Genomic DNA, 26,952 nt, shown 5'->3' with positions numbered 1-26,952 from the left:
TATTTTTCTGTCACTGACATTTGAAGGACATGATTTTGTTCTGGTGGTAGACTCTTCCACTGACTCTCTACACAGTGATGGCGGATCTATGGCACGTGCATAATGTAGATGACAGCCTGTTGAGTCTATGGTGAAGGGGATTCCTGTGGTGGGTTTGGAGAGTAGCTAGGTGTGAGGAAGCATAACTCACAGTATGGTACATAGCTGGAGGGGAACAGAGTGCTCTGGCTACTCTCCTCCCCCTCTTCACATATGCCTCTCATCATCTGCCTCTCTGCCCAGCAGCCCTATGGGAGCGCTTCCTGCCCTGTCTGGGGTGGGGTGGGGTGGGGGAAGGGGCACAGTATTTCATTTCTAAAAGGTTTGCCATCGCTACTCTAAACTATTTTGGCCAAGGTACTTGGAACTTTACTACTATAAAACCAAAATAATTCTTCTCTCTTGGCCTCCTTGAAGAGAGAGTGTATAGGAATATTAGCAGTGATTGTACTCTTCTTGACTTCTGTAGTGGATATGTTATAAAATCATTAGGCATTTTCTCTTCTGGTTCAACACAACCAAGCTATTTCAGAAGAGGTGATTGGAGGAGCAGCTTCTTCATTGTATTGAAAATAAGTTAGCTCTGCTGGGCTGCTTTGTGATATAGTAGTTGTTTCTTTTAGTTGACCTATTCCTAAGGAAATTTGTCTAAAACTTGATGCACCATTAAGATGAGCCTTACAGTAAAGCAAACTCAATATAGAAAAGTCTAGATTTGCCCACACCTAATAAAGGAAAATCTAGACACATAAAGATATGTTAGAGTTATTCCCTTTTCAAAAAGGATTTTTGGGCTTTACATTAAAAATGTTAAATATCAAGATTGCTCAGTAAATTTCAAATGTAATATGATTTTTATAAAATTTCAGAAACATCTACATTATACTAATTGTATATTAGAATATTTTCCTCCAGGGATCTATTCTGTTTTATTAAATAGAAAAGTCCCTAATAAAAAATAGTTTCTTTTAATATCTATAAATTTTGAGTGAAAGGTAATGCAGAAATTTTTCTAGATAGAAAGCATTCTCAGGAAGACCTCCAAGTAGAGGATCTTTTCCTTTGGGTTTTGACTAACAGAGGGTACCAATGTCGAGGGACTCTCAACTTCTGAAGAAGTATCCTTGGCAATCATTAGTAAGAAAATAGGAAGACACTTTGTTAAGAGTATGAACAATTTATTTTAGTGCTGTGTTTAATTTCTGGTTGGACTTTTAAATGAAAAATCCAGAAAGTACCCATATGTCTTTTTAAAGTACAGAATCTTTAGTTACTTGGTTAAAACCTAGAAGTTCATTTTTCAGTCATTTCAGTTGTGTTTGTTTTTGTTTTCTTGACAAACAATGACCTGATAAAGGAGTGTCTTTTTGGTTTGCCATTTCCTTCTCCAGTTCATTTGATAAATGAAGAAACTGAGGTAAACAGGGTTAAGCGACAGCTAGTAAGTGTGGGGCCAGATTTGAACCCAAAGGATACTTTTCTTGCCTCCAGGCCTGGCACCGCATCCACAGCTCCACCTAGTGCCCTTTATAATTTGAAAACTATTAATGTCAGTGATTAATAATTTCTCATCTTTGGGAATTATTAGATTTTGTGTGGTAATCCCAGATTAAGCACCTTTAATTTTTCCTGACTTTGAAATATGTTATATATGAAGTCCCTAACTGCCAGGGATGTAGTGAGTAGCTTGCAACCACTATTCCTGGGGATTTGCCTCTTTTATTTTTTCCCCTGTCTCTCTGCTCATCCTTCCAGTCACCTGAAAAGCTTGCTTCCCACAATCCTGTCCTATACTCTTCATCACTCCTCTCCCCTCCCCCCCCAAACAAACAAACAAAAACCCTTATTTTTTTTTTTCCCATTCAGCCAATACTCCTGCAGTTGCCAAAGCCTTTTGGACTATAATTCTTAGTTGGGATGAAGTGGGGTAGAGATTTCTTCCATAGGATTCCTCTTCCCCACAGCTTTCAGAACTATTCCCATCTTAGGTGCCACTAATCGCCTCATTGACTTCAGTTTGATGGGAGTTCAGTGTTTCCTGGCCAGAGCTGCTTCAAGGATATTTAAGCCTTAGTATTTCAGGTTGGAACTTTGAACTCATTCTGCATTGAAAACACCGTTCTAAATGGCAGTTAGATTCTGTTGTACTGTAAGTACTCGAAGTTTGGCTACATTATCAGGGATGTTTTTAGGTTGGTCTAAGAATATAGGAGATCACTGCTTTAGCCCCTGGTCTACTGCCAGCTGGGATTCTGAATAATACAGAGGGAAAAGGGCGGTGGTTTGGTTCACCTTGCTTAGCATTTTGCTTATTATAAGGAAGATTTGGGAGTGAGGTGACTAGAAGTACCTGGACTTCAGTAAATCTGCAAACTCCAATCCTTGCTTTACAGAGTGAGTGTTTATGAATGGAGGTAAGACCAGAAGTTGAAACAAAGACTTTTTCCCCAAGCTCCTCATGCTTTGGAGGTTAATGCTATTACTTCTTTCAGAACAATGCAAGGGATGTGAAGAATCTTTAGTACTATGTGGAAAAAAAATACTGCCAACTTCAGGGATAAGTGTGTAGACAGACAGGACACTATCATTACTCATCAGTTACAAAGTTAATAGCTTTGCTGAAGGGAAACCCTATGAATTTCAAGCAGTCGGGAGATTGTAGAGTGAGAAGACAGTAACAAGAACAGTGGACATGCTTAATCCAGCAAAACCTTTGCCACATTAATGGACAATGAAGTGTGAATTGTTTGGGGCATTGATTCCTTTATGAAGGTTTTCCTTTTGTGTGTTAAATTTCCAATATGGTTTGCTAATTCCCATTGGGGAGTTTACTTTGTCTTAGGTCTTAGGAGTGTTTGATATATCTTCCAGAAGGAATCATCCTTTAGAATTCCAGGTATTAACAAATAAGGATCTCACTGTAGGTAGGGGGGAGGCTCCCTAGCTTTTCAATAGTCATCAGATTCTATTATATGGCTGCTTGGATTTTACAGCCTACTCTGGATAAACATTCACTGATAATCTTGATTATGTGTTAATCACAACTTGGTAGGTTGCAAGCTATTTTTATAGAGTATTTCAACTATCTTCTATTTCCTTCTTTTTAAAAAATTTATTTTTTTAAAGTATTTTTTCCATGGTTACATGATTCATGTCTTTCCCTCCCCCCTCCTAGAACGGACAAGCAATTCCACTGGGTTATACATGTATTATCACTCAATACCTATGTCCATATTCATTTTTGTAGTAATCTTTTAAAAACCAAAACCCCAAATCTGATACCCATATAAACAAGTAATAAATCAAATGTTTTCCTTCTGCATTTCTACTCCCACAGTTTTTCTGTTTCCTTCTTACAACTTTTTTTCCTCTTCTTGACTGTCCCCTTTTCTAGGTAGCTTTTTTTTCCTCCCCTTGGAGGAGAGGGTTGGGGTGGAATGAACTGGAGTATGCAGTTGGGAGATGACAGAATAAGTTATGGTGTATGCATGTTATGAAATAATATGAGGAATATGAAGAATCCAGACAAACACCAAAAGACTTCTATGAAGTAACAGAATGAAGCAACAGAACCAAGAATACAGTGTAAACAATGACTAATATTAAGAAAAGGAACGTTAAAATGAAACCAAATATTGTTTAAATGTAATGATCACTACTCTCTGCCCCCTAAATAAAAGTATCTTGCTTTTTTCCCTTGGAAAGATGGCAGACTGGGTATAAAATTATGTTGTCATACTTGATTCCTGTATCCACTGGTTTTGCTTGTTTTTACGTGTCATCAAATAAGACTTAATAGGAGTGATTTTTAAAATTCATCAGTTTTTTTTTTTAATATTGAGAACTTAACCATAGGAACAAGTTATAGTTAATACTGTTTCAAAGCAGTCTTAAATCTAGAAACATTACTGATACTCTTTTTTAATGAGGGAGAAGTGGCTAGGTGAAGGTAGTTTTTTGGATTATTTGAGAAAGGGCGTGGGTTTCCTTCATTATAGTTAAATTTGAAGATTTCCCTCAAATTACTCCACTTACTACTAGTAAACACACTTTTATAGAGTTAACATTAGCCCATTACTTTTCCCCCCCAAAAGAATCTCTTAACCCTGAGGGGTAGGTAGTACGTGTATTATTTTACAGTTGAGGAAAATAACTAAGAAAAATTAAGTAATTGTCCAGAGTATGAGTCAAACAGGAATTCTAATCCAGACCTTTCTTCCTGACTCTACACCAAATTACCTCTTCATAGCCTGGCCTAGCAAAATTTTCTAAGGGGACCTCATTTCCATAAATACAAGTTATTTCATAACTTTTGTCAGCTTGTTTGGATTAAGTATTTATGATCTTTTATAAGAATTAATGAGTCAACAAACAAATGACTTTTTTAAAAAAGCAAACACAACAGTTATTAAGTGTTTTCCTTGCTAAGTGCTAGAGTATACAAATAGAAAATCAAAGACGATCCCTGCTCAAGGAGCTCACATTCTAATGGGAGAGACAACACACTTATAGGAGGTTTCAGCTGCAAGTCAGATGGAAAGGTCCCATGGTTCTTAGGGTTTAGCGGCAAAGCAGATGGTAATGCACCTTCTTTATTGTTATTTCCATGGACAAACCATATTTATTTCTGATATTGAACTATTTGATGGTGCCAAGAACTTTGGTGGTGAGAACTTATTTGGTGGTGGAAAGGTTAGAGGCAGAGGTGGAAGTGGGGATAAAATAGATATGGCTACTGAAGAAGCCAAGGCTGCAAGCACCTGCCTGTTGGTGGCAGTTGGTCAGTAATTGGAGATGATGTTTTAAGGTGTTGGCAGTGGTTTGACTTTACTGGCACTGCTGTCTCCACCTCAGAGTGCCTTGCTGCTTCAACTAGGCTGGCTTGCTTGCCCCATAGGTGGCAGTTGGTTGGCAGTTGGTGGGAATGGCTGGCCCCTTCTCTACCAGGGCTGTTTCCCTGAATGATGGCTTGAGGAACTGGGCTGGAAGCAGGGCCAGTCGTCTGGGGGGTGCTTCTTTTCCAGGGACCTTCGGGCTTACCTGCCCATTTGTGGCAGTTGGTCGGCAGTTGGTGTTACTGGTGGTAAGGATAGTGGGACCTTTCTCCAAAGGGGTTACTTCTCTGAATAAGTGAAACTGAATCTTTATTAAAGAATAACTTCATTAACTTCATATTTCTCAGGAATCTAAACAACTGGAAAGTTCAAATAATTAGAATTTTTCTCTCCTCATTTTTTTTTGGTTTGTTTCATATGTCAAATGTCTCTATATTGACTTAAAAAAATAATGACTTCAGTTTTTAGGTGACTTCATTGAGTCAGTAGACATTTTTCCTACCCCATCTTACATCTTGCCGTGGGTAACTGACATTAACAATGGTATGTAGTGCATTAGAAAGTACCCTTATGACATAAGTTTGAGTCTCAGCTCTACCACTTACCTTTATGACTTTGAGCACTTAACATCTCTGAGCTTTATTTTCTTTATCTGTAAAATTAATGGATTAAACTGACTATTAAGGTTCCCTTTAGATCTAAATCTATGATCTTATGTCATTATAAGATCCCGAAAGGTTAATTCCCAAAAGAAAGTAATTTTTCAGTTTTTAGAGAAAGGTTAAAGTATGTTCAGTATAGTTTCACTGCTAAATATATTTTATCCTGCCTTCCTACATTTAGTGTATACTTCCCTTCATCCAGGTGATCCATCCAAACTTCCTGTCTCCCTCACGCATTACATTGCATCTCTGATTTTCTTGATTTTGCTTAGACTGTCCCTCCTCATCCCTAGCATGCACTCAGTTTTAATTTCTAACTCTTAGAATCTTAGGCTTCCTTCAAACTTAGGATCTTATTCTATCTCTGAAAGAGCTAATAATATATCCCTGCTTATTACTTGATGTTTACTTTGTATTCACCTATGTTTGTATATGTTATTTCCCTCAATAGAAAAAGTAAACGATCTTTATTTTTAGTTTTGTGTCCTTTTAGCATGGGACCTGGCATATGCTGGGTTCTTTGTAAATGTGCAGTTGTTGACATCAAACACTAAAACTCTGTGGTTATTTCAAAATGCATTTTCTTCTTCACTCAATCAATAAATATTTTAGAGTACTATTATGCATCTGGCATTGCCCCTCTCCCCCCCTAGAAATAGTTCTTGCTTTCAAGTAACAACATTCTTATTAAAAAGACATGTTTGAACCATGGGAAAATGCTCTTAATTAATTAATTGAATGAATGAATGAATAGGGTTTGCTTACATTAAAAAAAAAGACATGTTTGTATAGTTGTATATAGACAAATAAAATTCAAGACAACCTTGAAGGAGAAGGCATCAGCTGCTGGGGTGAGAAAGAAGGAACAGGAAAGACCTCTTTCAGAAAGTGATGATTAAGCTGAGTCTTAATAAAAGCAAGGGTTTCAGGGTCAGAGATGTGGAAGAAGAACATGCCAGGATGGAAGACCCAAGTGTCATGAATAAGGAAGAGCCAGTAAACTAATATGGTTAGACTATAGAGCAGGGGTTGGCAACATATGGCTCTCGAGCCATATCTGGCTCTTTCTGCAGGAGCCACAAAGTCATTTTTTTTTCAGGCGCTGTTACAGGAGTGCGCACTGTGAGCACTGTACGGCTCTCAGGAAATTACATTTTAAAAAATGTGGCGTTTATGGCTCTCACGGCCAAAAAGGTTGCCGACCCCTGCTAAATAGAGTATATAAAGAAGGGGTATTCGGTGCCCTCTTGACTCTTTTCCCCACCTTCCCCCAGTGTGGTAGTCTCAATGGATTAGTTGTTAATGTGTCAACAACATGCTAATACCCTTTTATAGGTTTTTCTGCTATCTAGTCCAAGCCCCTTTTTACAGAGGAAGAAACTATAGTTCATAGAGATTAAGCAATTTGCTCAAGGTCATCCAGGTAGTGAGGAGGCATTGGGGAAAATTTTCTTACAGCTTTGAGCTAGTCATGTGTGCTGACTAAGAAGGGAAATCATTGTTAGGGACTTGACTTACAGTTTTAGGAATACAAACCTAAAACTATCACCATCATCTGTGAGTATCACTGGGCACCCCATTTAGTAGAGTTCATCTTGAGGGGAGTAGCCAAGAAGATGTGGTATAGAAAAAAGACTAGAAGAATGGGAAAAAGCTCTAAAGGCCAAAGAGGAGTTTTAAGTTTGATCTAAGAGGTACAGGGAGCCACTGGAGTCTATTGCTGCAATTTTAATTACTGTTTGGCTAATCGCTTGCTGGTTCAGGGTGATGGAATCTGGGAGTTATGCTGAGAGCTTGCTGGCTCTGCCTAATTCTCATTCATCCTGGATAACTAGAACTGTATTGTAATTACTCTTCAAACTACTGGCATATGTGGAATCAACTCTGCTGCCTTTTGATTTTGAAGATGCAGGTCCCAAAGCTCTGCTTGTAATGAGCAGTTTGCAAAAAGCAAGTCCTGTATAGTCCTTAATGTATTTTCCACCCCTGAAATAGTTGCATGCAGCCTTAAAGAGCTTTCCTGCCATCCTTGCTGTCATGTGTGGGAGGCAATGGAGGGCAGTATATAATTACTTCATGTGGTGAGATTAATGGCTTGGGCTCCTTTTATTCCTCTCATCAAGTCCCCTTTTCCATGTCACCTGCCTATCAACACTTAAAGCCAAATAGATGGTATTAAAATTATAGCCAAAGGTGAAATGAAAAAGAAGCTTCCTTAAAGATAAAGGGACATGAAATGTTGGAAAAATTCAAAGATTTATCTCCTTTGGCTTTCCCCATACAACTAGAAGGTCAAGTTGGTACTGCCTTATTTCATAGTGTGAGAACTGATCTGGCTCTTCCTGGATATTAGCAGCACTAGGTTTAACACAATTGAGAATACTATTTTGTCATCAATCTAGCATCATTTTAGGACCTCCGAGATTACAGAATGTTGTCGCATCCTCTTCTGATTTCCACTCTCCCGATAAACATGTTACATTTATGCCAATGTACAGTGAAATAGAAAATTCTATAAAGCTGCCTTGGTTATTAGATGAGTATCACAGAGCTGCTTATTATGCACTGTGGCATAATGAAGATTACAGATGTGACCAAATGGTAATTAGCAGAGCGGGAGCTGTAATTAAGTGCTATTGTTCTGTACTGTGGTTTCTCCTTAGGTTTCTGTTGCAAAGTGGAAGGAAACTGAACAGTTTCAAACCCACAGGCACCCTTCCTCTCACCCCTTTTCCCATCCCTCCATACCCTCTTTTACATAAACAAACAGGTTAGCTCCTCTCTGATATTGGAGGAGGAAGAGAAGGAAGAGGAAATTTTGTTTGGTAAGCAACTGGTAACCAACTTCTTCCAGTCTTCCTGCAATTTACTTCCTGTGACATAGGTGTTTTATAGCACAGTCTTTAGAGCAGCTTAGATTAGAGAACACTTGGGATGTAGCAATAACAGCTAGGTTTTTGTCCTTAGCTGTAAGATGTGGAGGTTTTTTTTTTGAGGTTTCTACTTAAGTATAGTTGACTCCATCCAATATGTAACAAAGGTATAATCCTTAGACTTTAGATTCAAGTTCCAAGCCTGCTGCTTACCAATTTTGACCCATTGGATACATCATATAACTTTTCTGTGCATAGATTTCATTCGTAAAAATCATTTCTTAGACCTTTACCAGCTGAATCATTTAAAAATTATACTATTTTTATATTGATACTTTTATGTCACATTCATCAATACAGTAATATCTGCTAGCATATGAAATAGTCTGTATCCATAATGTCCTACCTTTTGCAATGAAGGGAAATGGGTACATTTTCTCCACTCTTTCCCAGAGCCAAGTGTGTTGGTAGGGTTGGTGATGGTGATGTGTTTCCTTTTTGTTGTTTTTTTTTTCTATTTATATATTGTAGTCATTATATTTTATATATATCTTTTCCTATAGGCCTCCTCATGCTTCTTTGAATTCTTCATATTTGTTGTTCCTTATGGCACAGTAATATTCTATTACATTCATGTACCAGGATATATTTAAATAGTTCTTTGTCAACCCAAAAAGTGCTGTTATGCATATGCACACACGTGTGTATACATATACACACACTAAAATATACATATACTCACATATACTTTTCTTTGATCAGCCTAACAGTAGATTCTTTGGGTTTAAGGGTGTGAATTTTTTAGCCATTTTTTAAACCTAATTTCAAATTGTTTCTCCAAAATGGTTATGCAAAGTCGTTGTTCCTCCAACAGTGTATTAGTGTTCCTATTTTCTCTCAGCCCTTTGAGCAATGATTCTTTTATCATCTTTGCCTAATTATAGAATGTGAGATGAAACCATAGAATTGTTTTGTTTTGCATTTCTCTTATTAGTGAGTTGAAGTCATTCTTGGGGTTATTAAGTTTCTTGTAAGTTATGATGGGTCTCCCTTTGGGATTTTTTTTTCATATTGTCTGATCATCAGAGTCTTGGGTATTTGTGCATATTTCCCATATATCTTAGATTTCAGACCTTTATCATAAGTATTTGAGGCAAAAAGTTCTTTTCTCAGTCAACTGTTTCCCATCTTATGCAATGTCACATAGTCAAAGTTATCCATTTTCTCTTTGCAATCTCTTCTGTTTCTCATTTGGTTAAAAAACCTTTCCATGGTCATTAGTCTTTGAGCTGATGCTTTGATTATGTGAGAAGCTCCTCGGAGGACTTGTCTTCTCTTTTCTGTGTCAGAGAGCCTAGAAGTTAGAAGTTGGCAGCCCACAAGTTTGACCCAGTGGCCAGGAGGCATAGTAATGGCCTGGAAGGTGATCTAGCTATTTGCCAATGTTCAAGCCCAAAAAAAAAAAAAAAATGAAATGCACCCTTTCTAGGCCAGCAAATGAGTCCATGGAGCTTAGACCCCAAAGAATTTATTCCTGACAGTGGCTTTGAGTACTAATTGGGAGAACAAAGTAAAAAACAAAGAAGAGTGAGTAACGGCATTCTTCTACTTTCTCAGGCAGCATAATCTTCAACTCATCTCCCTCTCCAGAGATTTGCCCCCTTTATATCATTCCTGAATTACTTGATGGAAGCAATGTTTCTGGACCACACAGAAATGGAGGCTTCATTTTGTTATTCTTTTCTTTAGTCCTTTCCCCACATCCTTTTAAGTTTTTTACTCAGTTTTCAAATCAAAATTAATGCAGAGTGTGGAGGGACTTTTTGGGACCTAGTTACTAGTAAAATTATAAACTTCCCACTGCAGAAGAAACAAAAGTAGACAGCAGCTGTTTTGCCAAATGAATTTTATAAAGTGGAAGATGCCATATACAAACTCCCACTCTGGCTAATTGTTTCATGAAAAGGCTGGGTTAGAGGAATTGGGGGGGGGCATAGAGAAGTATAGTTGTATACTGTGTAGCAACAGACAGAAAAAAAAGGATGTTTTGGCAGATGTTCAGGGTCCAGAATTACTCTGAATCAGTTTAAGCTTTCTATGTACCTCCCGTGATGATCTGCAAATTGCATTGACTTTCTAAGTCAGAAAGCTCATGTCAGCTCCATGCAATGAGTGTAGCAATGACCAGGCCTCAGCTTTTCTTATGGTCTTCCATGGCAGGTTGTAGAGTACAAGCATTGTAGCTAGGAGAGAGCCATAAATGGTAGGCAATTCTAGAGTCAGAATTTTACTGCAGAGCTACCAGGGACTAGAACTGTATAACATATGTGTTTTCCTTACCTGTTGACTTCAGATTCAACCCCAGGAATAAAATATCTAAGTACTACATGGGTTTTTTTTAGCAACACTGTGTCTGTATTCCTGTTTCTCTTCTTTCTAGGTCTTCTGATCAATGGTGTTAAGTCATTATGGGAAATCAATCAACTGATTTGTTGAGTCTGCTAAAGGGCTGAAATTCAGTGCTGCAGATGCATAGATTCTACCAACTAGATAAATGCTAGGATTCAGGGAGTTAAAGGAACTACCCTCTTTTCTCCTATCCCTTAGAATGTTCTGCACTCATCTAGAATCCTAAGTAATCATATGCTTTTACATGACTAGGATCATAGTTGGAATGACTTTAAAATTTTGTCCTTTTTCATCAAGGGATGTTTTATCAGCTACTTCTGTAAGCTGTAGGGATTTGCTAATGCATAGGAGCAGGGCTCCTATTTCTTGCAGATAAGGATAATGGCCCAATCAATATTCCTTGTGACCATTCTTATTAACTAACTCCTTTTGAAATCTTAGGAGTGAGAGTTGCTCTTCTGATTGTTCTAAACCTAATTTTTAAGTAGATTTCTGTCAAAGGAAAAGATAGGGTGGGAGATAACGCTGTCTTATAAGATATTTTTGGAACCCTTGATCTTTTGAGTTGACTTGAGGGGCTCTTTATGACTCATCCACTTTTCGCTTTGTAGATTACCTTGCTGATTAATATACTCCATAATAAGACCTGGACTAACAAGGAAGGGAAATAACGAGAGATCTCTGCTTTCAAAAATTCCACTTTTGACTTGGTATTTTCCTTCTTGAACATCCTAATGACTTTTTTCCCATTTTTTAAAATGAGATGGAGGGGAAGATTTAAGCTAGATGATCTCTAAACACTTTCTCAGGTGTAAAACTTAAATCTTTCTGAGAAAATCTGTAGGAATTCCCCCACCCTTTTGAGTTTTCATCATGGGAAAAGAACTGAACTACCTCTTTACATACTTACTATGAAACATTGTTTATGAGCAGTTAGGGATGGGAGTGGGGATGATAGGCAGTGGAAAGAGCATATTTGCAGAAAGGGTGAGCTTCTATCTCAGGATTCTCACTTTCTTTGGACTGCAATGGTAGGCTCTGCACACCAGGACTAGAGGCTAGTTTTGAGCCAAGAGTTCAAAAATGCAGAACTTAGAACTCTCTAAGCATGATTCATTGGAGAGAGATATGGGAAATAGATGGATTAAAAGGTCTTTTCCTCATAGATGTTCTAATTACAACTCCCTTGCTGTTTTCTCTCCCCTCCCCCCCAGATGGAATCTCCTGTCTCTACACCAGCTGTGCTGCCACTGCACCTTTTAGTTCCAGTGGTCAGTAATGATATCTCCTCCCCCTGTGAGCAGATCATGGTTCGAACCCGCTCTGTTGGAGTGAACACTTGTGATGTGGCATTGGCTACAGAACCTGAGTGCCTAGGCCCCTGTGAACCTGGGACCAGTGTCAACCTAGAAGGCATTGTGTGGCAAGAAACAGAAGATGGTAAGTTGTGATGTGTGGCATGCTTTGAATGCCTTTTCAGTTTCTCTTCTTCAGGATAGATAGGCTAATTTAGTCTTCTAATGCAAGGGAACTAAAGTATAGGTTAGGAGTCTCCAAGATCTATAATCTCCTAGTCATAATGGTATAGGGGATACAAGTTTCTTAGCAGAAAATCCCTGATTTTTGAGGAATTGGGAGGGTCACTTTCTTTGACTGGTTATTTACCCCTTGGCATGTACAGTATGTTACACTGTTTGCCCAAGTGCAATAGTACTTAGTGGATTAAGGCCAGGAAAAATGACCTGTATTTTCTTTTAAACATTTTTTTCTTTTTAATTGAACAAAGTTATTGTTTTTCTTTTTTGTATATTATAAACTTATACTGATATTTTGTTTTTCTATTACCTACATTTTCTTATGTATCACTCTCTCCTTTTCAGAATAAAAAAGAAACCAAAAGTTCAGCAAAATTAAGCAACGTATTGAAATGGTCCAATGTCATGTATAGTGCCCTATGTCCATAGAGTCTCCTACTTCTGAAAAGGAGGAGAAGTAGAAAATATTCTCCTGGTGGTGCCAAATTTCATAGATTCTGTTGTAGTTTCTTTCTATCATTGTAGTCATTGGGTATGTTTTCCTGGTTCTGCAGTCTTCCCTTTGCATCAGCTTGTCTTCCCATGAACATTTTTCTTAAAAAACAAGACCAACTCGCAAAACTACCTAGAAGTCACTGCCTGACCATGTGTCCTACAACATATATGTATGGCACTTAGATTAGGAAAATTGGAAAATGTTTGGCTTTGTGCCTGTACATTCTTTAAACATTTAACTGGCCTAGCTGTGTGGCCCTGGGTAAGTCACTTCACCCCAGTTGCCTAGCCCTTACAGATCTTTTACCTTGGAACCAATACTTAGTATCACTTTTAAGACAAAAGGTATGGGTTTATTGGAAAAAAACAACATTCCAAATAACCCAGAATATTTAACCACACCTGATGCTTCCCCTCCTTCCCTTCCCCAACCAGAGGAATGGTTAGAGAAGCTTAGACCTTAGAGTTTTGTCAGGCTTTGGCATCAGTAATCACATTGAGGATAAAATTTCTACTCCGGGGAATCATGAGGTCCATAGTTAGGTAACTAAATATCTCTTGATTATCACAAAATATCTTGTAGATGTTTTTAAAATACAGGTACACCTGGGGTCATTCTGATAAATTCTGTTCCCCTGAATAATGTTATTTAGTGCTTCTTTACACTATGCAGTAGGCATTGATGAGTTACCTGTGTTAGTCTCACTGTGGGCTTGGCGCTTTTATGGGTATTAATCATGAAGCTAGTTTTTCATTTCAATGAGATTAAATTAAATGCCAGAGGCCAAAATGCACAGTAGATTTTGTAGGTTAAAGGAATACACTGGGACTTGTGTCTGTTTCTATGTGCCTTACATGCAGTCTAGAAATCACAAAGCAGCTGTCTCTGATTTTTTTTTTTTAATGTCATTTGCTTATAGCCAAATAGCTAGAGAATCTTTTGGAATGAGAAACATGTCAAGACCACAGCTTAATGCCATTCAGCATGCTCCAAGGCATCTTACCTCAGTGCACTGAATTGATTGATAAAAGAGATCAATTTCTTGCCTATTTGCTCTGCATATCTCCAGGATTTTGGAGGAGGGGGACAGGCAACTTTCTCAAAAGTGATTTTTTTTATGCATGTGAACCCAAAGAAAACCTTGAAAAAGGAGAGCAGAAAAAGTCTAAATTTTTCTTTCCTTGAGGTCAGGGAAAAAGAAAATATCTAAAGATTCACATATTTCTTTACAACTAGGGCAAGGCAGCCTGAACTGTTGTTCTGTGCCATATCTCTGACATTTTCTATATGAGAGTAATTGGCCATCCAGCACCTCTCTTGAATTAACCTTGTTCTGGTCTTCTAGATCTTGAAAGGTCTGAATTGAAGACAATTGTACATGTCTTGCCCCTTCTTCATCTAATAAAAGATCTTTCTTATGTGGCATCTATCTTGCTCTCTTCTTCCCCAGGTGCACAAGAAATTGTCACCTAAGTTATCAAGAATTGCATACAAATACTTCAGAAAATGGCCGACCCCTCTTGGATTTCCCATGAGATGCAGCCAAGATTCTAGGCTTCTCATTTATCTACTTTTTTCCTGTGTCCTCCTCTCTGCTCTGTAGACTGCCTAGTTCATGTAACAGGTATTATACACATAGTCAAAATGCAGACTACCTGACCTCTCTCAAAGGATAAGGAAAGGAGGCTGTTGGGTGGTTCGGTGTATTGAGAACCAGGCCCAGAGATGGGAGGTCTTGGGTTCAAATCTGGCCCCAGACATGTCCTGGCTGTGTGACCCTGGGCAAGTCACTTAACCCCCATTGCCTAGCCCTTACCACTCTTCTGCCTTGGAGCCCAATATTGATTCTAAGATGGAAGGTAAAGGTTTTTTTTTTTTTTAATAAAAGGGTAAGGAATACACAGAGGACACTGCAGAACTGAGCCATCATTCTGTGAACTGGTATAGAGTCCATGCCCTTAATTCTTTCCTTCCTAACTGTCCTGTTATGTTACTCCCTTCCTCCCCTGCCATCAATGTGGATCTTGCCTTAGAGATATTTTAAGATTCCTTTAGTTCTCCTCTATTTTTAAGCCATTAATAATCCAGCCAGCCCTACTAAGAATGCCCTGGTGGGGAGGCTCAACTTTGGGATTTCTGCCATTTCTGCCTCAGGGCCTAACATAAAACTGGGAATGTTATATCTCCTATTTTTCTTGGAACTGCTTCCTCAGTCATACATCAATCCTACAACTTTCCTTTGCTTTGTGTCACAGTCTCAACACATACCCAGAGCCTTGATATCTGTCTTTTAATCTATGAAAGGCAAAGTCTCTTAGGCAAAGATTCAAACATGTACAGTTGGGCCAGTTTAAGGCAGAAACCCTAAGAAGGCTGGTACCTTAGAAAATGTGTCGTGTCTTACTCCTAGGATGCCAAGCAGAATTTCTTTTGTGGAAAATGCAGTGCGCCTTGCTTTCTTATCCCAGCTCTCAGGTATTAGAACTTGGAGAGGTCCCTTAAAGGGTATAGGTCTATATTTGTTCCTTTGTAAATTGAGGAGCTGTCTTTGAACTCTAAAATTCAATGATTGTATAACTTAAGGCAACATAGAGCATAATCCTAGAAGAGTAATGGAGATGCATATGGTTTTATGTTGTACACAGTTCACTTAACCACATCTCATTTATTTTTTAAGCCCTTACCTCCTGTCTTAGAATCAATACTATATATTGGCAGGAGAGAGGTATGGGCTAGGCAGTGGGAGTTAAATGACTTGCCCTTTGTCAAACAATTAAGAAGTGTCTGAAGTCAAATTTGAATCCAGGACCTCCTGTCTCCAGACCTGGCTCTCAATCCACTATTTTTTTAGTGGAATAATCAGAAATAATCAGTCTAGCCTATTTTATTTAACTGATGTGGAAACAAGGCCCAGAGCCAGCTGAAGAACCTTCCCCAGAGCCACATAGGCAGGTGGCATTAGAGCCCAAATTTGAATTTAGTTCTATAATGTCAGATACTGTGCTCTTGCACATGACATCTCATCAATGAAATTTCACTGAATCTTTGTAAATGGACTATTATATAAGCCCAGCAACATCTTAATATGGGTTTTAATGATAATTGAAGAACCAAATAGTATTTTTTTTTACAATAGTAAAGGATTTTCTCTTCTCCTGGGCTTTGCTGTTGTTGAGATTTTTATAATGGTACACTGCTTCCGCCCTTCCCAAGTCATATTAAAGAATCATAAAACACATAGAACCATAGAGGTCCATCTAATCCAGCCTCCTGTGGTCCAATGCATTACTGTAGAATCCCTGACTAATGGGAAAAGTTCAGACTTTAGAGTCAGAGGTCCTGGATTCAAATTCAGGCTCTGTTATCTTAGTGCATCCCCTTGTGCTGCTTTCTTTAATGTTTCTTGGCTTAAAATTCCTTATCTCTGAAATGATTGGGGGAGAACTAGATATCCTTTAAGATCTCTGAGCTCTAACATCCACAATCTTGTGACCCATTATGCCTCGGGGCTTTTGGTCCCATAAGGCTGGAGAAGATAATCTGATACTGTTTTATAGACCACAGAAATGCTAGGAAGTCAGGATTGAGGGTGCTAAACAAGACTTTCTATCTAGTTAATTGTGACCTTAGGCATATAGCCTCGTGGGCTCATAAATTTATAGCTAGAAGGGCCCTCAGAGACAGTCCAACCTTTCATTTTACAAGTAAGAAAACTGAGGCCTAGGAAGCTTATGTTACTTGAGCAAGGAATGGAATCTGAACCCAGATTCTGTGACTTCAGTGCCAGTATTTTTTTTCTTTTTATTTAAACCCATATCTTCTTAGAAATGATACTAAATATTGGTTCTACTACAGAAGAGCAGTAAGGGCTAGCAGTGGAGGTTAAGTGACTTGCCCAGTGTCACATAGCTAGGAAGTGTCTGAGGGCCAGATTTGAACCCAAGATCTCTTGTCTCTAGACAAGTACTCTTTCCATTGCACTGCACTAACTTTCCTAAGAAAGTCGTTTTACCTTTTGGGTCAAATTTTCTTCATTATTAATGTAGGTTGCCTTTAAGGCCCCTTCCAGCTCTAAACATTTTGTGCTTTTTAGAATAGAAAGAAAGGAAATCAATTTGAGGGATGATGAGGATGGATGAAAAACCTGCAAAAGACAGCTGTCTTTTCAGACAGGCCATTGTGGCTTCTGTGTGCTCCTGCCCCAGTTTCTAACTTGGCCCCATTTCAAACTCTGTGGTTGAGCTGTGTGCTTTGGTCTGCGGGTTGCAGTTTTCTCATTACCAGAGTAATAGACAGTGGTTTTACTTAGCAGGAAGTTAGTTTTCCTGTAGTTAGCTTCCCTGAGAAGGGCCTGCCCAAGTGATTGGTTCATCATTCTCATCTGCTTGGGTAACTTTTTGACAAGTCCTCCTCCTTTCTCCCAGGTCATTATCCCTCTCAGTTGCGAAGGAAAAGAAGCCTGTTAGTCACTTTTCACAGAAATTGCTATGTTGGCTGGTACCTTTGGTTTGTTCCATGTAATTCTGACATGAGAAAATATGTTTGAACCATTAAATATCTAATTATACATATTGTACTAGAAAAGCAACATAATACTTTCTAATATTACTGATTTCTTCTTTGTGTAATTAACTCTGCCTTTTTACCATCAGTTATTTGCTTCTAGACTACACTCACCTGGAGATGCAGGGCACTGTGACCAAGCTCCTAAGTTTGGCCAATTGCATGCTAGCCTGACTCCCCATAGGAAGGTCTCAGCCAATAATACAAACATATTGAGTCCAGCAACCATTGTCTGGCATAACAAAACTTCATAGCAACCAAGACTGCCACATGGCAACAGCAGTCACTCAGAGGAAAAATTAGTAAAATCAGCTCACATAGCTTCTTTCTTTCATCCCTTGTCCTTCATCCCACTCCCTAACCTTCAAAAAACAAGAGCAGCATCTTTTTTGTCCCTTCCTTTCAACTGTAATTGATAAGGTAGTGACTCTTTTCTCTTCCCATTGGAATTAAGGAGTTTTCCTGATTTAAACACAACAGGAACAAATATACTAGCTATCATCATGCATTTCAATACTGAAAACCAAAGCAAACAATTTCAAGTTTTTTTCCATTTTTGTTTCTTTAACATTTTTCTTTTCCATTTTTAAAAATTCCAAACTTACAACACAAAACATGCACTTCCATAAGCAAAGTAGAACAGAAAAAGGATTGTATGCAAAAACCACAGATCTAATATATAGTTTGCTTTTTTTTTTTTTTGAGGTATGTGATGAATTCAACATAGAATTTTCAAATCTGTCCATTTTTAAAACCCTTATCTTATGTCCTAGTAACAACTCTTAAGAAAAAAGGGCAAAGTGGTCACACAGGTGGGAAGTGTCTCATACCAGATCTGAACTCAAATCCTCCCCACTCTAGGTTTAGGGCTCTCTATTCTACTATGCCACCTAGCTGGCCCCCAAATTGGGTCTTCCTTATTGCTGTCTTTCAAAATACTTTAATGACCTTTTCTTTCTCTTAAAGAACCCTGTCCCTTCTCCCCAAAACTCTTTATGCCAAATTGGGGACAAAAAACAACAGTAATTCTCTCACTAGGCAGAGGTGAATTGGTATTCCTTTATGAGTTTCTTCGACTTTGTTTGCTATTTGTTTTGTTTCCCCTTTTAAAAATTCTGAACCCAACCAAAACCAAATAAAATGAGCATTTCCTTATTTAAAGTAAAGCACTCCCTTTAGCTAACATCCTATTTCCTTTGTGTGAATAAAATTGAGAAGGCCCTCTATTCTAGAAGTGCCTCTGCTTCCTTTCCTCTCACTTTCCAGCAGAATGCCCCCTCTATCATCACCATTATTTCATCTTCAGTCTTGGCTTCTGTACTGGCCGTTTACCTCCTATAAACATGCCCCATCCTCAAAAAACCCTGACTTGATCTATCTGTTCCTGCTTAGCTGTTGGCCTATATCTCTAATTCCTTTCATGGCTAACCTTCTGAGAAGGCCCCACTTCCCTTTTCTTTCCTTTCTTAACTCTACATCCTGACTCCCAGTCTCATCATTCATCTAAAAATTGTTCTCACCAAAGTTATCAGAGATCTCTGGATTGCCAAATCTAGTAACCTTTTCTCAGTCCTCATCCTTCTCGAACTTCCTATAACCTTTGATATATTATCGATCACCCTCTTTATCTTAATACTCTCTCCAGACTCTCTTATCTATCTGACTGCTACTTCTCAGCCTTCTTTATTGGATCTTTGCCTAGACTCCACTCTTATTTTGGACCTGGTTCTCTAAAGATTTCAGTTGCCATCTCTATGCCGATGACTCTCAAATCTACTTCTCCAGACCTAACTTGCCTTGCTCATTTTTCAGGCTCCCATCTCCAGTGGCCTTTTGGAAGTATATGGTTTGTACATAAATGTAACCTGTGCAAAATTGTTCTCATTATCTTTCCCCCTAAACTCTTTCCTTATAAAGGAATTTGGTAGGACTCCTTCTTTGCTTATTATGTCAAGTAATTTGTATGGTATTGGGATTAGTTGTTCTTTGAATGTTTGATAAAATTCACTTGTGAATCCATCAGGCCCTGGCGATTTTTTCTTAGGGAGTTCTTTGATGGCTTGTTCAATTTCTTTTTCCGATATTGGATTATTTAAGTATTCTATTTCTTCTGCTGTTAAATCTAGGCAATTTATATTTTTTTAAATATTCATCCATATCACCTAGATTGCTATATTTATTGCCATAATTGGGCAAAATAGTTTTTAATGATTGCCTTAATTTCCTCTTCTACAGACCAATCACCCTAATGAACATAGATGCAAAAATCTTAAATAGAATACTAGCAAAAAGACTCCAGCAAGTGATCATGAGGGTTATCCATCATGATCAGATGGGATTTATACCAGGAATGCAAGGATGGTTCAATTTTAGGAAACCATCCACATAATTGACCATATCAACAAGCTAACAAACAAAAGTCACATGATTATCTCAATAGTTGCTGAAAAAGCCTTTAACAAAATACAACATTCATTCCTATTGAAAACACTAGAAAGTATAGGAATAGAAGGACCTTTCCTAAAAATAATAAACAGTATATATCTAAAACCTAAACTCTTTCTTCTCCTAACTTATTACTACCAAGGAAACCAGGCCATTCTCACAGGCCCCTCAGCTCACAAACTCTGAACTCTCAACTTCAACCTCCAATCTGTTAGTGTCCATGCCAAATGATTTTACCTTTATAACATCTCTTAAATATGGTCCCTTTTCTAGACCTTCATCTTGTCAAAATGATCTTCCTAAAACACAGATCTACCCAGGTCCCACTCTATTTTTCCCTCATTTTCTTGTCTGTCTGACTGCTGTCTCTGTCTCTGTCTCTGTCTCTGTCTCTCTCTTTCCCCCCTCAAGTTGTAACTTCCAAGATCAGATTAAAATTCCCATTTGGCATTCAAAGCCCTTTGTGCCCTGGCCCCCCTCCTACCTTTCCCATCTTCTTTTATCTTACACCTCCTTTCTGTTCCTAAAATAAGACATTCCATCTCCTGATTCCAGGAATATTCACTGGCTCTCTCTCATACTTGGAACTTTTTCTCTTCATCTCTACTTTCCAGGTTCCTTCAAGTCCCAACTAAAATTCCATCCTTGATAGGAAACCTTTCCTGGTCCTCTTTAATTTTATTCTCCTATTTATTATTTAAATTTATTTTGTATATAATTTATACATAGTTTTCATATTGTGCCCCCCATTAACCTCAGATCTCCTTGAGATCAGGGATGGTTTTTTGCCTTTCTCATTATATCCTCCATATTTAACAGATGTTTTTGACTGACAATAAAAATCAGAAACTTGGAATAATTACACAATTTACTTTTCCATTTGAATTTATGATAAATTCATAATGTAACTTTTAAGCTTCCTTGCTTGTTTGTTTTTACTTCTGACCTTTCTTGGAACTCTTTAATTCCTTTTTAATGCTTCTCCGACTTTTCTTTATTCTCAACCTTATCAGGAGGAAAGGAATGGGGGAGGAGGAAACAAACAAGAGCAAATAGCCATTTTGGTCACTTCTGAAAAAATATGTCACAGTCTATACTTTTAATCTGGCATCTGTTAGGAAGTGGATAGCTTGCTTCATCCTGTTTCTCTCAAATCATTGATTATTATATTGTTCAGAGTTCCTAAGTCAAAGTTGATTTCTTTTGTCGTTATTATATAATCATTGTCCAAGTTCTGCTTACTTTAATCATTTCATACAAATCTCAGGTTTCTCTGAAACTATCTCATCATTTCTTCTAGCACAGTAGTTATTGTATTAAACCATACACTATAATTTATTCAGGTACTCCCTAATAGAAATAATGATTCTCTTTTCTTTCTTTACTTTCTCAATATAATAGTAACAGAATAAGAACTCTTATGTATCCTGGTTAGGCTGCCATTTCAAGATGATGCTTAGCCCTTGTTTTTTACGTGTAATTGAGGGGGGAAATATAATTAAATTTTTTAAGGTGATGGACAGAAGTCTTGGCTACCTTTGCAGCTAAGTTTGACACTCATACAAGTAAGTTTAGGCCATTTCAAGCAAAACTTTGCTTAAGTTGCTGCTTCTGCTACTGAAAGATGAAGTAAGATACTCTTAATTTTGAGGCAGACCACCCTCTAGCACAGGATTTCTTAATCTGGGGTTCATTAATTTGTTTTTGTACTTAATATCCTTTAATAACTATATCAGTACAAATTGACTTCTTTTTTTTAATCTTAATTTTCTTAATTTAAAAGCATTCTCAAATGGGGGCCACAGGATTTGCCACCTTCCCAGAGAGATCCATAGCCCCTCCACCTGAAATTAAAGAGTCCCTGGCTCTAAAATTTGGGACCTTAATCTCTAGATTTCTTATGATGCTTGTCTTCCAGTCTTCACATCCTAGCTGACCATATAAGTCCGCGAATATCAACTGTTCTACAAACTGTACAAATTTAAAGTAGTCTCTATTTTAAAAGCCTTTTTAAGCTTTTGTATTTTTAGGATTGTATCCTACAGCTTCGTTATTTGCATTCTTGCCTCTCTGGTCTTGAATGTGATATAGTAGCACATGATGCTTAGGAACTTTTGATTGTGTTAGAGGTGGACAAGACATGGATTTTCTGCCAGTTTATGACATGCCACTTACTCAACGTATTTCTGGTTAATCTACCATCCCTCTATTTCTCCCAAATTCTAGATTTCCCTTAGTTGGTAACTTTACTTACTGTCATCTCTATGGTAACAGGCTGATGATATATGATCAAGAAGTAGTTTTTTGAGCCATGTCATCCCCTGATTCCTCTCTTCTAAAAGGTATTCTACATTCCTTTTAGGGTGTCTACAAAATCCAAAGGAAATTCCTTCAGATAATTTTCTGTCCACTCTGTGAACCTTTTCATTAAACTTAATTAAACAACCACCCCGTTGAACTCTTTTCTCTCTTGTAACTTCTGAATGTTTTCCTCTGCTTCTCCTTAGACTTCAAACAGGATGCTTCATCTCATATACCTACCTTCCCCTGCTCTTCATTCTTCAGCCAACTTCTTGGGATAATTTAAATTATTTAAAGACCTCTCTTCATCTAAAAGCATATCTTTGGAGCCAGCAGCTTTGTATGGAAAAGGACAGTATCTATCTATAAGGATGAAACAATTAAAATGAATTTTGTTCTTCTATTTTTTGTTGTATTCCATTTTAGACTAGTCTATTGCTCCTTTATCCTTCATTTAAGAGGCTGAATGTTCAGCTAACTCCTAGAACTGAGCCCAGCAGTAAATGCCTTGTCTCTTCAGTTCAATTCCAGAAGCTTAATTAAGTGCAAGGCAAGAGGCCAAATGACATACTAGAATAGAGAGCTGGTGATTAGAAAGCCCTGGGTTCAGGACTATAGGCCACAGAAAAGACTCTGTTCTGCTTTGGGAGAAATTCCTTAGTTAAGAACTTTCTGATTAAAAAAAATTTAAAATTCAATATTGAACACAGATGGACAGAATGTAGATTCAAAGAATTTATCACCTAATAAGGGCATTTCCTGCCAGAACTTCAAAGCTCCCAAATTTCACCTCTTAATACTGTTGTTTCCTTGGACCTTAGCTACATTTCTTTCCACTGCTAGCACAAAGTGCCATGGTGTGGTTCTTCTACTAATTGTGACCACAGCTTAAAAATTGAAAGCATCTTACAAAGATTACCAACAAAAAAGAGAAGTTTGTTTGGCTCAATTTCTCAGCCCTTAGCTGATCAAGGATATAAAGGATAAATGTCTGCTGAGCTTTGCAAAGAAATGCCCCCATCCAAGGTCTTTGGGCCATCTTAGATCATGAAGTACAAGAGTTGTGGACAAGCATGGCTCAATTCCATCAGCAGGGAGTGAGCTTCTTTAAGTTGGATCAGCCAGAGAATCCTTTCCCTTTTCCAGTAACAAGACATAATTGAGTTGATGACTAAGTATTTAGTGACCTCCACTGAGCTTGTCTCTCTCCCTAACTGCTGGTGTAGTTTGTGGTTACCTCAAGAGGGGGAAAGGGAGAATATGATTTGGAGGGTGTAATAAATACAAAATGTCCATGATGCAGAGGGAACTTATAGCTGGGAAATGAAGGCTACTTTGAGATCCTCAGCATTCCTTACCAGCATTCTGGAGTAGAGTTAGTTTTGGGGGTGGTTTGTGTGCCACAGATTGTGGGCTTTTTCTGTGGATGTTCTCTTTTCTTTCTTGGCTGTGATTATACTAGCAACCTATCTGCCTCATTACCCTCTAATCCCCACCCTGGCACCAGACTTTGAGAGCAAAATGCAGTTTTCCACTAGCTACTGATCAATCTCTTGGTGAAAATCTTTCAGATGGAAAATAGTGTAATCATGTCACTGTGACTCAAGCAGAATGGGTGTCAGCTTGTGGGCTCTCTTGACTTGGATGTCCTGATAGTCCAGAAATTAGGAAGGTTTACTGTTTCCTATCCGTATCAAAAATGATAATTCAGGAATTTTGAAAGTGTAAGTTTTCCCATCTTCTCCTAAGTACCATTGCAAGCTCATCATTTATTCCTTGTGAAGAGGGCATTAATGAACTCCTCCTCCTCCTACTTCCTTCTCTTCCCCATTATGAACTACCTATAGAAATATCCTTTCTGAGGAATAATAATATTTTTGCTTTCAGCTTCTTAGGACAAACCCTTTCAAAGTTGAATGCTTCATTATGGTCTGACTGATAACGTCTTTTTTTTTTTTTTAAACCCTTAACTTCTGTGTTATTGGCTCTTAGGTGGAAGAGTGCTAAGGGTGGGCAATGGGGGCCAAGTGACTTGCCCAGGGTCACACAGCTGGGAAGTGTCTGAGGCCATATTTGAACCTAGGACCTCCGTCTCTAGGCTTGATTCTCAATCCACTGAGCTACCAAGTCTTGAGTTGTATTTCAAGGGCTAATGGGATAAATCAAGTTGCTAAAGACCTAGAAATGGAGTCATTATCCTGATTTTAGATTTAGGCTTTACATTCTAAGATATTCTCTATTGAGATTAATGGGTTTAGAAGGGGATTGAAATCCAAATTTTTCCTCAGGTAAGCAATCTTCATTTTATTTATTTTTTAGAAAAATTTTCCGTGGTTACATGATTCGTAAGCAATCTTTAGCTAGTTTACTGAAGCCAAGTTTCTGATGTCACCTCAGAGTTAAGTTGGCCTCATGCTATGCTTAGCTAAGTCCTGCAGAAGACAGATTTTACATAGAGTTCTGTACTTAATAGTCATACTTTATAACTGAGAATCATCCTTAGAAGGGGTGCTTTCTGTGTACAGGCAGAGACTACCATGACCTCCCAGTGGTACCTTACTCTGCTTCTTGTTTTATTTTCTTGTGTTCTAAAGAACTATATGTGGCCAAGTTATTCTCTTGCTTTACGTGCTTTACATAAGCTTGAATAATCACCTTTCCTTATGTATTTGATTAGAACCCTTGTTGTAGAGAAAATTTTTTTCAGAAGAAACTATAATTAAATAGGTTATCTTCAACCTCATTTAGTCCTCTGCCAAGATTGTTTCCCTGAGTGTGGCTCAGTCATCCTACAACATGTAATAAAGGGATGGAGGGTTGATACCTCAAGGTTTAGGCACATAGAAGCTTCAGCTCCCCTTTCATAAATCATTATAGATAAATGAAACAGCCTTATAGGCAGTTGTAAACAGCTGAAGTTGCCACCAATCCTTTATTTATAAACCAATAAGATATGATTGTTTTACTTCTGAACTCAAAGAGGGAAGGGAAAACGTGAAACAAATGTTTGGCACTGGCTGAGAATTGAGCTGTTTTCTTCAGTGTTCTTCTGAACTCTAACCTCTTAGTTCCACACATGCCCAGCATGCTCCCCTTTGGTGAGAGAGAGTAGGCATGGCCAAGAGCTTAGAGGAAAGAGCATATTCAGCTTTCTGAGCAGAGGCACCTATACCAGAAGAGTATGCCACCAAGAGGTAACATTATTGTAGTGTTTTACTGTTTACAAAATACTTTATCATGTGGTTTGTGAGGTTTCGATTTCATCCTTATTTACCTAGTGAAATAAGTAAAGCAAATAGGGTTACCATCACCTTACAGATGAAATAGAAAATAGAGGTTAAATGATTGTGCTGAGTTCACCAAGCTCATAAGCAGTGGAATCTGGTTCTGACTGCAGATGTAGTGTTCATTAATAACTACTTCCATTAGATTCCCTCCATCCCTGAGGGTGTAGCCAAATGCTTTGTAGTTCTATCAAGCTAAGGACAGGTTTTTTTTTTCTTTTGGCTTTTTATAGTACTAAGTGATATAGCCATTTTCTCTCATCAGGAAAGGTCTAATAAGCACCTTTCTCAAGAGCATCTGTCTTAGAGTTTGGGCATAGGGTCTCATCTGCAAGAGTTAAATGCAAAACTGCCTTCTACTCATATGCTCTGCCAAAAACTGATAGGTTTCCTCAACTGTTGTTTGGTTTGTTTGTATTTTTTGTTGTTACAAATACGTTTGGTTATATTGGTCTAGAAGTGTGTGATTACTTTGGTTTTTCTTCTTTATTTTTGTCAATTAAGTTTATAATAGCAAATTGTTTGTTAAAATAGCTTGTACCCTTTAACCATTGTGGTATACTTGCCCAGAACTTCTAGAATAGTAAGAAACCTGATCTACACAAAAACGGTCTTCCCTCTTGGGCTTTTCTACCTCTTCACTCACATACTTTGTTATGAAACAAAGCCCCTTCCAGCTGTCCTCTGATGGGCCCCGCAGGACCTTTTGTCATTGAGGAACTGATCTCTTTGCCTTATGTCTTTGTCTCACATCATCTCCTAAAATGCCTCATGCACAGGAGAATTCACTGTGTGCTTAATTATAATCCTGCAGCTTTCTGGCCCTTCTTTTCATCTTTTCACATCTTTGTTGCCTTTTGCCTACAGCTTAGTTTTCACTCCTGGCCTTCTCTGCTCTGAACACCTGTCCCTTTGCCACCACTGGGCAATTTGATTGCTGCTTTTCTTTTTCCCCTGGCAGAGCAAGGCCAAATATAAAATCCTAGCCAAAAATAAGCCTAAATACCCTGAGTGGCATTACTTTCATTCTCAGAACCAGTGAGGCCCCAGCCAGAAGTGTTTCAGTGTTTAACGCCTAGAAATGTCAGCTCCCATCATCAGAGCAGTGTTGTATACTCCTCTGAAGTCATTGAGCTTTCTCAGAGATGAGAAGCATAACTTCGCAGAAGCATCCAGCATTTTAAAGAATCATAGGATCAGATATTTAAATCTGGGGAATACCTTAGAAGGAAAAAAGACTCATTTTATAGAGTGAGGACCAAAGAGTTTAGTATACTTGCTGTGGGCCACACAGCTTGTTAAAGGTCTGAGGTGAAATTTGAACCCAAGTCTTCTTGATTCCCAGCCTATTGTTCTGACCAGAGGTATCAAACATCTGGCCTACAATATTCCTGGGAACTGAATTAAGATGTAAATGGAAAATATTTAACAAAATAAATTTAGAAAACAAGACATAGATAATACAGCATTTTAAAAACTAAATCAATTTTCCATCTGAGAACTGAACCCT

General features: G+C 38.1%; 1 protein-coding gene across 1 annotated transcript in view; it reads left to right on the top strand.

Annotated features, from left to right (window-relative positions):
• Nucleotides 1-26,952, top strand: part of ZNF609 (zinc finger protein 609) — a 191,657-nt gene that overhangs the window by 135,992 nt on the left and 28,713 nt on the right. The window contains exon 2 of the mRNA XM_044665349.1: nucleotides 12,033-12,258. Coding sequence (XP_044521284.1) covers nucleotides 12,033-12,258 — 226 coding nt within the window. The remainder of the gene's footprint in view (nucleotides 1-12,032; nucleotides 12,259-26,952) is intronic.

Source organism: Gracilinanus agilis, chromosome 2 (assembly GCF_016433145.1).
Source record: "Gracilinanus agilis isolate LMUSP501 chromosome 2, AgileGrace, whole genome shotgun sequence".
Taxonomy (NCBI): Eukaryota; Metazoa; Chordata; class Mammalia; order Didelphimorphia; family Didelphidae; genus Gracilinanus; species Gracilinanus agilis.
Note: the sequence above shows the minus strand (reverse complement) of the source record. Positions and strands in the feature narration are given on the sequence as shown.